The sequence below is a fragment of the Pseudophryne corroboree genome, chromosome 5 (genome assembly GCF_028390025.1).
Source record: "Pseudophryne corroboree isolate aPseCor3 chromosome 5, aPseCor3.hap2, whole genome shotgun sequence".
Lineage (NCBI taxonomy): Eukaryota > Metazoa > Chordata > Amphibia > Anura > Myobatrachidae > Pseudophryne > Pseudophryne corroboree.
The window spans coordinates 3,050,880-3,067,719 of record NC_086448.1 but is presented as its reverse complement, the minus strand read 5'-3'; the positions used below and the strand labels follow the sequence as shown (position 1 = coordinate 3,067,719).

The 16,840-nt window shown below is 53.0% G+C and overlaps 1 protein-coding gene across 6 annotated transcripts in view; it reads right to left on the bottom strand.

Moving 5' to 3' along the window:
• Positions 1–16,840, bottom strand: part of CPSF1 (cleavage and polyadenylation specific factor 1) — a 465,036-nt gene that overhangs the window by 125,955 nt on the left and 322,241 nt on the right. For 5 of the 6 annotated variants that reach the window (XM_063921055.1, XM_063921060.1, XM_063921059.1 and 2 more), the window contains 3 exons: positions 6,129–6,245; positions 727–817; positions 564–648 (listed from right to left, as the gene is read on the bottom strand). In XM_063921055.1, the coding sequence (XP_063777125.1) occupies positions 564–648; positions 727–817; positions 6,129–6,245 (293 nt within the window). The remainder of the gene's footprint in view (positions 1–563; positions 649–726; positions 818–6,128; positions 6,246–16,840) is intronic. The other variant, XM_063921056.1, reaches the window with a different exon arrangement.

The window sequence follows — 16,840 nt, the reverse complement described above, 5'->3', positions numbered from 1 at the left end:
TGCTTCTGTTCTTCTGGCTCTGCGAGGGGGACGGCGGCGCGGCTCCGGGAACGGACGATCAAGGTTAGGTACCTGTGTTCGATCCCTCTGGAGCTAATGGTGTCCAGTAGCCTAAGAAGCGCTACCTAGCTGCCGTGAGTAGGTTTGCTTCTCTCCCCTCAGTCCCTCGTAGTAGAGTCTGTTGCCAGCAGAATCTCTCTGAAAATAAAAAACCTGACAAAATACTTTCTTCTTAGCAAGCTCAGGAGAGCCCACTAGGAGCACCCAGCTCTGGCCGGGCACAGATTCTAACTGAGGTCTGGAGGAGGGGCATAGAGGGAGGAGCCAGTGCACACCAGATAGTACTAAATCTTTCTTTAGAGTGCCCAGTCTCCTGCGGAGCCAGTCTATTCCCCATGGTCCTTACGAAGTCCCCAGCATCCACTAGGACGTTAGAGAAATAATAATTCCAGCGGCACAATGAGAACATCTGACTGGTTCCCAGGACACTGATTGGAGCTCACAAGATAACCTGACCACGATCTGCGCTCATTACAGTAAGACAAGGGGACGGATTACAGTACCTGGTGTTTGGAATGGTTTCCCAGCTGACGGGTGAGATAAGCTGGATGGAAAATGCTTCCTGCAGAGGTGCGATATACCGGTCATCTACAAGAAGAACGAGGACAGTGACGCCAGGATAATACACGTGCCTGTTATAATGAATAATAGCTCTGCGCCTCTCACCTCGCTCTATCGTCTCAAACTCCTTCTCCTCCCCGGTCATACGAGGGATTCGCGTGCACGTATCGTTCACACTGGTGACAATCGTGTACACCTGAGGGCAGAACACACGCTGAGAACATGGAACAGGACGACAAATATACACGTATGATGCATCCTCTTACACTGTAACAATTCCACAGGAGACCATAACGCCAGTCCAGACATCCACCGTGACACGGGTCTATTATACCCCCATACTGTACCGTGACGAGGGGCTATTATACCCCCATACTGTACCGTGACGAGGGGCTATTATACCCCCATACTGTACCGTGACACGGGTCTATTATACCCCCATACTGTACCGTGACGAGGGGCTATTATACCCCCATACTGTACCGTGACACGGGTCTATTATACCCCATACTGTACCGTGACACGGGTCTATTATACCCCCATACTGTACCGTGACACGGGTCTATTATACCCCCATACTGTACCGTGACGAGGGGCTATTATACCCCCATACTGTACCGTGACACGGGTCTATTATACCCCATACTGTACCGTGACACGGGTCTATTATACCCCATACTGTACCGTGACACGGGTCTATTATACCCCCATACTGTACCGTGACGAGGGGCTATTATACCCCCATACTGTACCGTGACGAGGGTCTATTATACCCCCATACTGTACCGTGACAAAGGTCTATTATACCCCATACTGTACCGTGACACGGGTCTATTATACCCCATACTGTACCGTGACGAGGGTCTATTATACCCCCATACTGTACCGTGACGAGGGGCTATTATACCCCCATACTGTACCGTGACGAGGGGCTATTATACCCCCATACTATACCGTGACGAGGGGCTATTATACCCCCATACTGTACCGTGACGAGGGGCTATTATACCCCCATACTGTACCGTGACGAGGGGCTATTATACCCCCATACTGTGCCGTGACGAGGGTCTATTATACCCCCATACTGTGCCGTGACGAGGGTCTATTATACCCCCATACTATACCGTGACACGGGTCTATTATACCCCCCATACTGTACCGTGACAAAGGTCTATTATACCCCCATACTGTACCGTGACGAGGGTCTATTATACCCCCATACTGTACCGTGACGAGTCTATTATACCCCCATACTGTATCGTGACGAGTCTATTATACCCCCATACTGTACCGTGACACGGGTCTATTATACCCCCATACTGTACCGTGACAAAGGTCTATTATACCCCCATACTGTACCGTGACACGGGTCTATTATACCCCCATACTGTACCGTGACACGGGTCTATTATACCCCATACTGTACCGTGACACGGGTCTATTATACCCCATACTGTACCGTGACGAGGGTCTATTATACCCCCATACTGTACCGTGACAAAGGTCTATTATACCCCCATACTGTACCGTGACGAGGGTCTATTATACCCCCATACTGTACCGTGACGAGTCTATTATACCCCCATACTGTATCGTGACGAGTCTATTATACCCCCATACTGTACCGTGACACGGATCTATTATACCCCCATACTGTACCGTGACAAAGGTCTATTATACTCCCATACTGTACCGTGAAGAGGGGCTATTATACCCCCATACTGTACCGTGACGAGGGTCTATTATACCCCCATACTGTACCGTGACGAGGGGCTATTATACCCCCATACTGTACCGTGATACGGGTCTATTAAACCCCATACTGTACCGTGACGAGGGGCTATTATACCCCATACTGTACCGTGACGAGGGGCTATTATACCCTCATACTATACCGTGACACGGGTCTATTATACCCCCATACTGTACCGTGACACGGGTCTATTATACCCCATACTGTACCGTGACGAGGGGCTATTATACCCTCATACTATACCGTGACACGGGTCTATTATACCCCCATACTGTACCGTGACACGGGTCTATTATACCCCCATACTGTACCGTGACACGGGTCTATTATACCCCCATACTGTACCGTGACGAGGGGCTATTATACCCCCATACTGTACCGTGACATGGGTCTATTATACCCCCATACTGTACCGTGACATAGGTCTATTATACCCCCATACTGTACCGTGACATGGGTCTATTATACCCCCATACTGTACCGTGACGAGGGGCTATTATACCCCCATACTGTACCGTGACGCGGGTCTATTATACCCCCATACTGTACCGTGACACGGGTCTATTATACCCCCATACTGTACCGTGACACGGGTCTATTATACCACATACTGTACCGTGACGAGTCTATTATACCCCCATACTGTACCGTGACACGGGTCTATTATACCCCATACTGTACCGTGACGAGGGGCTATTATACCCCCATACTGTACCGTGACACAGGTCTATTATACCCCCATACTGTACCGTGACACGGGTCTATTATACCCCATACTGTACCGTGACGAGGGGCTATTATACCCCCATACTGTACCGTGACACAGGTCTATTATACCCCCATACTGTACCGTGACGAGGGTCTATTATACCCCCATACTATACCGTGACGAGGGGCTATTATACCCCCATACTGTACCGTGACGAGGGGCTATTATACCCCCATACTATACCGTGACGAGGGGCTATAATACCCTCATACTGTACCGTGACGAGGGGCTATTATACCCCCATACTATACCGTGACGAGGGGCTATTATACCCTCATACTGTACCGTGACGAGGGGCTATTATACCCTCATACTGTACCGTGACGAGGGTCTATTATACCCCCATACTGTACCGTGACGAGGGTCTATTATACCCCCATACTGTAACGTGACATGGGTCTATTATACCCCCATACTGTACCGTGACACAGGTCTATTATACCCCCATACTGTACCGTGACACGGGGCTATTATACCCCATACTGTACCGTGACGAGGGTCTATTATACCCCATACTGTACCGTGACGAGGGTCTATTATACCCCCATACTGTACCGTGACACGGGTCTATTATACCCCATACTGTACCGTGACACGGGTCTATTATACCCCCATACTGTACCGTGACGAGTCTATTATACCCCATACTGTACCGTGACGAGGGTCTATTATACCCCATACCGTACCGTGACGAGGGTCTATTATACCCCCATACTGTACCGTGACACGGGTCTATTATACCCCCATACTGTACCGTGACACGGGTCTATTATACCCCATACTGTACCGTGACATAGGTCTATTATACCCCATACTGTACCGTGACATAGGTCTATTATACCCCATACTGTACCGTGACATAGGTCTATTATACCCCCATACTGTACCGTGACACGGGTCTATTATACCCCATACTGTACCGTGACATAGGTCTATTATACCCCATACTGTACCGTGACATAGGTCTATTATACCCCCATACTGTACCGTGACACGGGTCTATTATACCCCATACTGTACCGTGACGAGGGGCTATTATACCCCCATACTGTACCGTGACGAGGGTCTATTATACCCCCATACTGTACCGTGACGAGGGTCTATTATACCCCCATACTGTACCGTGACGAGGGTCTATTATACCCTCATACTGTACCGTGACGAGGGGCTATTATACCCCATACTGTACCGTGACGAGGGTCTATTATACCCCCATACTGTACCGTGACGAGGGTCTATTATACCCCCATACTGTACCGTGACGAGGGTCTATTATACCCCCATACTGTACCGTGACGAGGATCTATTATACCCCCATACTGTACCGTGACGAGGGTCTATTATACCCTCATACTGTACCGTGACGAGGGGCTATTATACCCCATACTATACCGTGACGAGAGGCTATTATACCCCCATACTGTACCGTGACGAGAGGCTATTATACCCCCATACTGTACCGTGACGAGGGGCTATTATACCCCATACTGTACCGTGACGAGGGGCTATTATACCCCCATACTGTACCGTGACGAGGGGCTATTATACCCCATACTGTACCGTGACGAGGGGCTATTATACCCCATACTGTACCGTGACGAGGGGCTATTATACCCCCATACTGTACCGTGACGAGGGGCTATTATACCCCATACTGTACCGTGACGAGGGGCTATTATACCCCCATACTGTACCGTGACGAGAGGCTATTATACCCCCATACTGTACCGTGACGAGAGGCTATTATACCCCCATACTGTACCGTGACGAGGGGCTATTATACCCCATACTGTACCGTGACGAGGGGCTATTATACCCCCATACTGTACCGTGACGAGGGGCTATTATACCCCATACTGTACCGTGACGAGGGGCTATTATACCCCCATACTGTACCGTGACACGGGGCTATTATACCCCATACTGTACCGTGACGAGGGGCTATTATACCCCCATACTGTACCGTGACACGGGGCTATTATACCCCATACTGTACCGTGACGAGGGGCTATTATACCCCCATACTGTACCGTGACACGGGGCTATTATACCCCATACTGTACCGTGACGAGGGGCTATTATACCCCATACTGTACCGTGACGAGGGGCTATTATACCCCATACTGTACCGTGACGAGGGGCTATTATACCCCCATACTGTACCGTGACACGGGGCTATTATACCCCATACTGTACCGTGACGAGGGGCTATTATACCCCCATACTGTACCGTGACACGGGGCTATTATACCCCATACTGTACCGTGACGAGGGGCTATTATACCCCATACTGTACCGTGACGAGGGGCTATTATACCCCCATACTGTACCGTGACGAGGGGCTATTATACCCCCATACTGTACGGTGACGAGGGGCTATTATACCCCATACTGTACCGTGACGAGGGGCTATTATACCCCCATACTGTACCGTGACACGGGGCTATTATACCCCATACTGTACCGTGACGAGGGGCTATTATACCCCATACTGTACCGTGACGAGGGGCTATTATACCCCCATACTGTACCGTGACGAGGGGCTATTATACCCCCATACTGTACGGTGACGAGGGGCTATTATACCCCATACTGTACCGTGACGAGGGGCTATTATACCCCCATACTGTACCGTGACGAGGGGCTATTATACCCCCATACTGTACCGTGACGAGGGGCTATTATACCCCCATACTGTACGGTGACGAGGGGCTATTATACCCCATACTGTACCGTGACGAGGGGCTATTATACCCCCATACTGTACCGTGACGAGGGGCTATTATACCCCCATACTGTACGGTGACGAGGGGCTATTATACCCCATACTGTACCGTGACGAGGGGCTATTATACCCCCATACTATACCGTGACGAGGGGCTATTATACCCCCATACTGTACGGTGTAGTGTACTGCAGCAGTCACAGAAACAACGTGATACTCTCAGTGGATTTTGCAGAGAGATGTTGGCACAGTGGCCTTACTTTGGATTCCACGTGATAGGACACGTAGTGTGCTGTACAGCGCAGGGGGATCTTCCTCACTGGCCACGGAGCATCGTAGGATAAATACGCAGGAAGAACACTGATCCGTAACTCCCCCTGAGAAAACAGAAGAGGGGCAATCATAAACCTTTCCAAACCCCCCGCGTCCGCAGCCGAAACCATCTCTTACTGCATGTGCTGCTCCGTCTGTGCTCTGCTCCGTCCCACCCCGCGTACATCACCCTTATTATCTGTGCTCTGCTCCGTCCCACCCCGCGTACATTACCCTTATTATCTGTGCTCTGCTCCGTCCCACCCCGCGTACATCACCCTTATTATCTGTGCTCTGCTCCGTCCCACCCCGCGTACATCACCCTTATTATCTGTGCTCTGCTCCGTCCCACCCCGCGTACATTACCCTTATTATCTGTGCTCTGCTCCGTCCCACCCCGCGTACATTACCCTTATTATCTGTGCTCTGCTCCGTCCCACCCCGCGTACATCACCCTTATTATCTGTGCTCTGCTCCGTCCCACCCCGCGTACATCACCCTTATTATCTGTGCTCTGCTCCGTCCCACCCCGCGTACATCACCCTTATTATCTGTGCTCTGCTCCGTCCCACCCCGCGTACATCACCCTTATTATCTGTGCTCTGCTCCGTCCCACCCCGCGTACATTACCCTTATTATCTGTGCTCTGCTCCGTCCCACCCCGCGTACATCACCCTTATTATCTGTGCTCTGCTCCGTCCCACCCCGCGTACATCACCCTTATTATCTGTGCTCTGCTCCGTCCCACCCCGCGTACATCACCCTTATTATCTGTGCTCTGCTCCGTCCCACCCCGCGTACATTACCCTTATTATCTGTGCTCTGCTCCGTCCCACCCCGCGTACATTACCCTTATTATCTGTGCTCTGCTCCGTCCCACCCCGCGTACATCACCCTTATTATCTGTGCTCTGCTCCGTCCCACCCCGCGTACATCACCCTCATTATCTGTGCTCTGATCCGTCCCACCCCGCGTACATCACCCTTATTATCTGTGCTCTGCTCTATCCCACCCCGCGTACATCACCCTTATTATCTGTGCTCTGCTCCGTCCCACCCCGCGTACATCACCCTCATTATCTGTGCTCTGCTCCTTCCCACCCCGCGTACATTACCCTTATTATCTGTGCTCTGCTCCGTCCCACCCCGCGTACATCACCCTCATTATCTGTGCTCTGCTCCGTCCCACCCCGCGTACATCACGCTTATTATCTGTGCTCTGCTCCGTCCCACCCCGCGTACATCACCCTTATTATCTGTGCTCTGCTCCGTCCCACCCCGCGTACATCACCCTTATTATCTGTGCTCTGCTCCGTCTCACCCCGCGTACATCACCCTTATTATCTGTGCCCTGCTCCGTCCCACCCCGCGTACATTACCCTTATTATCTGTGCTCTGCTCCGTCCCACCCCGCGTACATTACCCTTATTATCTGTGCTCTGCTCCGTCCCACCCCGCGTACATCACCCTTATTATCTGTGCTCTGCTCCGTCCCACCCCGCGTACATTACCCTTATTATCTGTGCTCTGCTCCGTCCCACCCCGCGTACATTACCCTTATTATCTGTGCTCTGCTCCGTCCCACCCCGCGTACATTACCCTTATTATCTGTGCTCTGCTCCGTCCCACCCCGCGTACATCACCCTTATTATCTGTGCTCTGCTCCATCCCACCCCGCGTACATTACCCTTATTATCTGTGCTCTGCTCCGTCCCACCCCGCGTACATTACCCTTATTATCTGTGCTCTGCTCCGTCCCACCCCGCGTACATCACCCTTATTATCTGTGCTCTGCTCCGTCCCACCCCGCGTACATCACCCTTATTATCTGTGCTCTGCTCCGTCCCACACCGCGTACATTACCCTTATTATCTGTGCTCTGCTCCGTCCCACCCCGCGTACATCACCCTTATTATCTGTGCCGCTCCGTCCCACCCCGCGTACATCACCCTTATTATCTGTGCTCTGCTCCGTCCCACCCCGCGTACATCACCCTTATTATCTGTGCCGCTCCGTCCCACCCCGCGTACATCACCCTTATTATCTGTGCTCTGCTCCGTCCCACCCCGCGTACATCACCCTTATTATCTGTGCTCTGCTCCGTCCCACCCCGCGTACATCACCCTTATTATCTGTGCCGCTCCGTCCCACCCCGCGTACATCACCCTTATTATCTGTGCTCTGCTCCGTCCCACCCCGCGTACATCACCCTTATTATCTGTGCTCTGCTCCGTCCCACCCCGCGTACATCACCCTTATTATCTGTGCTCTGCTCCATCCCACCCCGCGTACATCACCCTTATTATCTGTGCTCTGCTCCGTCCCACCCCGCGTACATTACCCTTATTATCTGTGCTCTGCTCCGTCCCACCCCGCGTACATCACCCTTATTATCTGTGCTCAGCTCCTTCCCACCCCGCGTACATTACCCTTATTATCTGTGCTCTGCTCCGTCCCACCCCGCGTACATCACCCTTATTATCTGTGCCCTGCTCCGTCCCACCTTGCGTACATCACCCTTATTATCTGTACTCTGCTCCGTCCCACCCCGCGTACATTACCCTTATTATCTGTGCTCTGCTCCGTCCCACCCCGCGTACATCACCCTTATTATCTGTGCTCTGCTCTGTCCCACCCCGCGTACATTACCCTAATTATCTGTGCTCTGCTCCGTCCCACCCCGCGTACATTACCCTTATTATCTGTGCTCTGCTCTGTCCCACCCCGCGTACATCACCCTTATTATCTGTGCTCTGCTCCGTCCCACCCCGCGTACATCACCCTTATTATCTGTGCCGCTCTGTCCCACCCCGAGTACATTACCCTTATTATCTGTGCTCAGCTCCGACCCACCCCGCGTACATTACCCTTATTATCTGTGCTCTGCTCCGTCCCACCCCGCGTACATTACCCTTATTATCTGTGCTCTGCTCCGTCCCACCCCGCGTACATCACCCTTATTATCTGTGCTCTGCTCCGTCCCACCCCGCGTACATTACCCTTATTATCTGTGCTCTGCTCCGTCCCACCCCGCGTACATTACCCTTATTATCTGTGCTCTGCTCCGTCCCACCCCGCGTACATCACCCTTATTATCTGTGCTCTGCTCCGTCCAACCCCGCGTACATCACCCTAATTATCTGTGCTCTGCTCCGTCCCACCCCGCGTACATCACCCTTATTATCTGTGCTCTGCTCCGTCCCACCCTGCGTACATCACCCTTATTATCTGTGCTCTGCTCCGTCCCACCCCGCGTACATCACCCTTATTATCTGTGCTCTGCTCTGTCCCACCCCGCGTACATCACCCTTATTATCTGTGCTCTGCTCCGTCCCACCCCGCGTACATTACCCTTATTATCTGTGCTCTGCTCCGTCCCACCCCGCGTACATCACCCTTATTATCTGTGCTGCTCCGTCCCACCCCGCGTACATTACCCTTATTATCTGTGCTCTGCTCCGTCCCACCCCGCGTACATTACCCTTATTATCTGTGCTCTGCTCCGTCCCACCCCGCGTACATTACCCTTATTATCTGTGCTCTGCTCCGTCCCACCCCGCGTACATTACCCTTATTATCTGTGCTGCTCCGTCCCACCCCGCGTACATCACCCTTATTATCTGTGCTCTGCTCCGTCCCACCCCGCGTACATCACCCTTATTATCTGTGCTCTGCTCCGTCCCACCCCGCGTACATTACCCTTATTATCTGTGCTCTGCTCCGTCCCACCCCGCGTACATTACCCTTATTATCTGTGCTCTGCTCCGTCCCACCCCGCGTACATTACCCTTATTATCTGTGCTCTGCTCCGTCCCACCCCGCGTACATCACCCTTATTATCTGTGCTCTGCTCCGTCCCACCCCAGCTTACATTACCCTTATTATCTGTGCTCTGCTCCGTCCCACCCCGCGTACATCACCCTTATTATCTGTGCTCTGCTCCGTCCCACCCTGCGTACATCACCCTTATTATCTGTGCTCTGCTCCGTCCCACCCCAGCTTACATTACCCTTATTATCTGTGCTCTGCTCCGTCCCACCCCGCGTACATCACCCTTATTATCTGTGCTCTGCTCCGTCCCACCCCGCGTACATCACCCTTATTATCTGTGCTCTGCTCCGTCCCACCCCGCGTAGATTACCCTTATTATCTGTGCTCTGCTCTGTCCCACCCCGCGTACATCACCCTTATTATCTGTGCTCTGCTCCGTCCCACCCCGCGTACATTACCCTAATTATCTGTTCTCTGCTCCGTCCCACCCCTCGTACATCACCCTTATTATCTGTGCTCTGCTCCGTCCCACCCCGCGTACATTACCCTAATTATCTGTGCTCTGCTCCGTCCCACCCCGCGTACATTACCCTAATTATCTGTGCTCTGCTCCGTCCCACCCCGCGTACATTACCCTAATTATCTGTGCTCTGCTCCGTCCCACCCCGCGTACATTACCCTAATTATCTGTGCTCTGCTCCGTCCCACCCCGCGTACATTACCCTAATTATCTGTGCTCTGCTCCGTCCCACCCCGCGTACATTACCCTAATTATCTGTGCTCTGCTCCGTCCCACCCCGCGTACATCACCCTTATTATCTGTGCTCTGCTCCGTCCCACCCCTCGTACATCACCCTTATTATCTGTGCTCTGCTCCGTCCCACCCCTCGTACATCACCCTTATTATCTGTGCTCTGCTCCATCCCACCCCGCGTACATTACCCTTATTATCTGTGCTCTGCTCCGTCCCACCTTGCGTACATCACCCTTATTATCTGTGCTCTGCTCCGTCCCACCCCGCGTACATCACCCTTATTATCTGTGCTCTGCTCCATCCCACCCCGCGTACATTACCCTTATTATCTGTGCTCTGCTCCGTCCCACCCCGCGTACATTACCCTAATTATCTGTGCTCTGCTCTATCCCACCCCGCGTACATCACCCTTATTATCTGTGCTCTGCTCCGTCCCACCCCGCGTACATCACCCTTATTATCTGTGCCCTGCTCCGTCCCACCCCGCGTACATCACCCTTATTATCTGTGCTCTGCTCCGTCCCACCTTGCGTACATCACCCTTATTATCTGTACTCTGCTCCGTCCCACCCCGCGTACATTACCCTTATTATCTGTGCTCTGCTCCGTCCCACCCCGCGTACATTACCCTTATTATCTGTGCTCTGCTCCGTCCCACCTTGCGTACATCACCCTTATTATCTGTACTCTGCTCCGTCCCACCCCGCGTACATTACCCTTATTATCTGTGCTCTGCTCCGTCCCACCTTGCGTACATTACCCTAATTATCTGTGCTCTGCTCCGTCCCACCCCGCGTACATCACCCTTATTATCTGTGCTCTGCTCCGTCCCACCTTGCGTACATTACCCTTATTATCTGTGCTCTGCTCCGTCCCACCCCGCGTACATCACCCTTATTATCTGTGCTCTGCTCCGTCCCACCCCGCGTACATCACCCTTATTATCTGTGCTCTGCTCCGTCCCACCCCGCGTACATCACCCTTATTATCTGTGCTCTGCTCCGTCCCACCTTGCGTACATCACCCTTATTATCTGTGCTCTGCTCCGTCCCACCCCGCGTACATTACCCTAATTATCTGTGCTCTGCTCCGTCCCACCCCGCGTACATTACCCTAATTATCTGTGCTCTGCTCCGTCCCACCCCGCGTACATTACCCTAATTATCTGTGCTCTGCTCCGTCCCACCCCGCGTACATTACCCTAATTATCTGTGCTCTGCTCCGTCCCACCCCTCGTACATCACCCTTATTATCTGTGCTCTGCTCCGTCCCACCCAGCGTACATCACCCTTATTATCTGTGCTCTGCTCCGTCCCACCCCGCGTACATCACCCTTATTATCTGTGCTCTGCTCCGTCCCACCTTGCGTACATTACCCTAATTATCTGTGCTCTGCTCCGTCCCACCCCGCGTACATTACCCTAATTATCTGTGCTCTGCTCCGTCCCACCCCTCGTACATCACGCTTATTATCTGTGCTCTGCTCCGTCCCACCCCGCGTACATCACCCTTATTATCTGTGCTCTGCTCCGTCCCACCCCGCGTACATCACCCTTATTATCTGTGCTCTGCTCCGTCCCACCTTGCGTACATTACCATAATTATCTGTGCTCTGCTCCGTCCCACCCCGCGTACATCACCCTTATTATCTGTGCTCTGCTCCGTCCCACCCCAGCTTACATTACCCTAATTATCTGTGCTCTGCTCCGTCCCACCCCGCGTACATCACCCTTATTATCTGTGCTCTGCTCCGTCCCACTCCGCGTACATCACCCTTATTATCTGTACTCTGCTCCGTCCCACCCCGCGTACATTACCCTTATTATCTGTGCTCTGCTCCGTCCCACCTTGCGTACATTACCCTTATTATCTGTGCTCTGCTCCGTCCCACTCCGCGTACATCACCCTTATTATCTGTGCTCTGCTCCATCCCACCCCGCGTACATTACCCTTATTATCTGTGCTCTGCTCCGTCCCACCTTGCGTACATCACCCTTATTATCTGTGCTCTGCTCCGTCCCACCCCGCGTACATTACCCTTATTATCTGTGCTCTGCTCCGTCCCACCCCGCGTACATTACCCTTATTATCTGTGCTCTGCTCCGTCCCACCCCGCGTACATTACCCTTATTATCTGTGCTCTGCTCCGTCCCACCCCGCGTACATCACCCTTATTATCTGTGCTCTGCTCCGTCCCACCCCGCGTACATCACCCTTATTATCTGTGCTCTGCTCCGTCCCACCTTGCGTACATCACCCTTATTATCTGTGCTCTGCTCCGTCCCACCCCGCGTACATTACCCTAATTATCTGTGCTCTGCTCCGTCCCACCCCGCGTACATTACCCTAATTATCTGTGCTCTGCTCCGTCCCACCCCGCGTACATTACCCTTATTATCTGTGCTCTGCTCCGTCCCACCCCGCGTACATTACCCTTATTATCTGTGCTCTGCTCCGTCCCACCCCGCGTACATCACCCTTATTATCTGTGCTCTGCTCCGTCCCACCCCAGCTTACATTACCCTTATTATCTGTGCTCTGCTCCGTCCCACCCCGCGTACATCACCCTTATTATCTGTGCTCTGCTCCGTCCCACCCTGCGTACATCACCCTTATTATCTGTGCTCTGCTCCGTCCCACCCCAGCTTACATTACCCTTATTATCTGTGCTCTGCTCCGTCCCACCCCGCGTACATCACCCTTATTATCTGTGCTCTGCTCCGTCCCACCCCGCGTACATCACCCTTATTATCTGTGCTCTGCTCCGTCCCACCCCGCGTAGATTACCCTTATTATCTGTGCTCTGCTCTGTCCCACCCCGCGTACATCACCCTTATTATCTGTGCTCTGCTCCGTCCCACCCCGCGTACATTACCCTAATTATCTGTTCTCTGCTCCGTCCCACCCCTCGTACATCACCCTTATTATCTGTGCTCTGCTCCGTCCCACCCCGCGTACATTACCCTAATTATCTGTGCTCTGCTCCGTCCCACCCCGCGTACATTACCCTAATTATCTGTGCTCTGCTCCGTCCCACCCCGCGTACATTACCCTAATTATCTGTGCTCTGCTCCGTCCCACCCCGCGTACATTACCCTAATTATCTGTGCTCTGCTCCGTCCCACCCCGCGTACATTACCCTAATTATCTGTGCTCTGCTCCGTCCCACCCCGCGTACATTACCCTAATTATCTGTGCTCTGCTCCGTCCCACCCCGCGTACATCACCCTTATTATCTGTGCTCTGCTCCGTCCCACCCCTCGTACATCACCCTTATTATCTGTGCTCTGCTCCGTCCCACCCCTCGTACATCACCCTTATTATCTGTGCTCTGCTCCATCCCACCCCGCGTACATTACCCTTATTATCTGTGCTCTGCTCCGTCCCACCTTGCGTACATCACCCTTATTATCTGTGCTCTGCTCCGTCCCACCCCGCGTACATCACCCTTATTATCTGTGCTCTGCTCCATCCCACCCCGCGTACATTACCCTTATTATCTGTGCTCTGCTCCGTCCCACCCCGCGTACATTACCCTAATTATCTGTGCTCTGCTCTATCCCACCCCGCGTACATCACCCTTATTATCTGTGCTCTGCTCCGTCCCACCCCGCGTACATCACCCTTATTATCTGTGCCCTGCTCCGTCCCACCCCGCGTACATCACCCTTATTATCTGTGCTCTGCTCCGTCCCACCTTGCGTACATCACCCTTATTATCTGTACTCTGCTCCGTCCCACCCCGCGTACATTACCCTTATTATCTGTGCTCTGCTCCGTCCCACCCCGCGTACATTACCCTTATTATCTGTGCTCTGCTCCGTCCCACCTTGCGTACATCACCCTTATTATCTGTACTCTGCTCCGTCCCACCCCGCGTACATTACCCTTATTATCTGTGCTCTGCTCCGTCCCACCTTGCGTACATTACCCTAATTATCTGTGCTCTGCTCCGTCCCACCCCGCGTACATCACCCTTATTATCTGTGCTCTGCTCCGTCCCACCTTGCGTACATTACCCTTATTATCTGTGCTCTGCTCCGTCCCACCCCGCGTACATCACCCTTATTATCTGTGCTCTGCTCCGTCCCACCCCGCGTACATCACCCTTATTATCTGTGCTCTGCTCCGTCCCACCCCGCGTACATCACCCTTATTATCTGTGCTCTGCTCCGTCCCACCTTGCGTACATCACCCTTATTATCTGTGCTCTGCTCCGTCCCACCCCGCGTACATTACCCTAATTATCTGTGCTCTGCTCCGTCCCACCCCGCGTACATTACCCTAATTATCTGTGCTCTGCTCCGTCCCACCCCGCGTACATTACCCTAATTATCTGTGCTCTGCTCCGTCCCACCCCGCGTACATTACCCTAATTATCTGTGCTCTGCTCCGTCCCACCCCTCGTACATCACCCTTATTATCTGTGCTCTGCTCCGTCCCACCCAGCGTACATCACCCTTATTATCTGTGCTCTGCTCCGTCCCACCCCGCGTACATCACCCTTATTATCTGTGCTCTGCTCCGTCCCACCTTGCGTACATTACCCTAATTATCTGTGCTCTGCTCCGTCCCACCCCGCGTACATTACCCTAATTATCTGTGCTCTGCTCCGTCCCACCCCTCGTACATCACGCTTATTATCTGTGCTCTGCTCCGTCCCACCCCGCGTACATCACCCTTATTATCTGTGCTCTGCTCCGTCCCACCCCGCGTACATCACCCTTATTATCTGTGCTCTGCTCCGTCCCACCTTGCGTACATTACCATAATTATCTGTGCTCTGCTCCGTCCCACCCCGCGTACATCACCCTTATTATCTGTGCTCTGCTCCGTCCCACCCCAGCTTACATTACCCTAATTATCTGTGCTCTGCTCCGTCCCACCCCGCGTACATCACCCTTATTATCTGTGCTCTGCTCCGTCCCACTCCGCGTACATCACCCTTATTATCTGTACTCTGCTCCGTCCCACCCCGCGTACATTACCCTTATTATCTGTGCTCTGCTCCGTCCCACCTTGCGTACATTACCCTTATTATCTGTGCTCTGCTCCGTCCCACTCCGCGTACATCACCCTTATTATCTGTGCTCTGCTCCATCCCACCCCGCGTACATTACCCTTATTATCTGTGCTCTGCTCCGTCCCACCTTGCGTACATCACCCTTATTATCTGTGCTCTGCTCCGTCCCACCCCGCGTACATTACCCTTATTATCTGTGCTCTGCTCCGTCCCACCCCGCGTACATTACCCTTATTATCTGTGCTCTGCTCCGTCCCACCCCGCGTACATTACCCTTATTATCTGTGCTCTGCTCCGTCCCACCCCGCGTACATCACCCTTATTATCTGTGCTCTGCTCCGTCCCACCCCGCGTACATCACCCTTATTATCTGTGCTCTGCTCCGTCCCACCTTGCGTACATCACCCTTATTATCTGTGCTCTGCTCCGTCCCACCCCGCGTACATTACCCTAATTATCTGTGCTCTGCTCCGTCCCACCCCGCGTACATTACCCTAATTATCTGTGCTCTGCTCCGTCCCACCCCGCGTACATCACCCTAATTATCTGTGCTCTGCTCCGTCCCACCCCTCGTACATCACCCTTATTATCTGTGCTCTGCTCCGTCCCACCCCGCGTACATTACCCTAATTATCTGTGCTCTGCTCCGTCCCACCCCGCGTACATTACCCTAATTATCTGTGCTCTGCTCCGTCCCACCCCGCGTACATTACCCTAATTATCTGTGCTCTGCTCCGTCCCACCCCGCGTACATTACCCTAATTATCTGTGCTCTGCTCCGTCCCACCCCGCGTACATTACCCTAATTATCTGTGCTCTGCTCCGTCCCACCCCGCGTACATTACCCTAATTATCTGTGCTCTGCTCCGTCCCACCCCGCGTACATCACCCTTATTATCTGTGCTCTGCTCCGTCCCACCCCTCGTACATCACCCTTATTATCTGTGCTCTGCTCCGTCCCACCCCGCGTACATTACCCTTATTATCTGTGCTCTGCTCCGTCCCACCCCGCGTACATCACCCTTATTATCTGTGCTCTGCTCCATCCCACCCCGCGTACATTACCCTTATTATCTGTGCTCTGCTCCGTCCCACCCCGCGTACATTACCCTA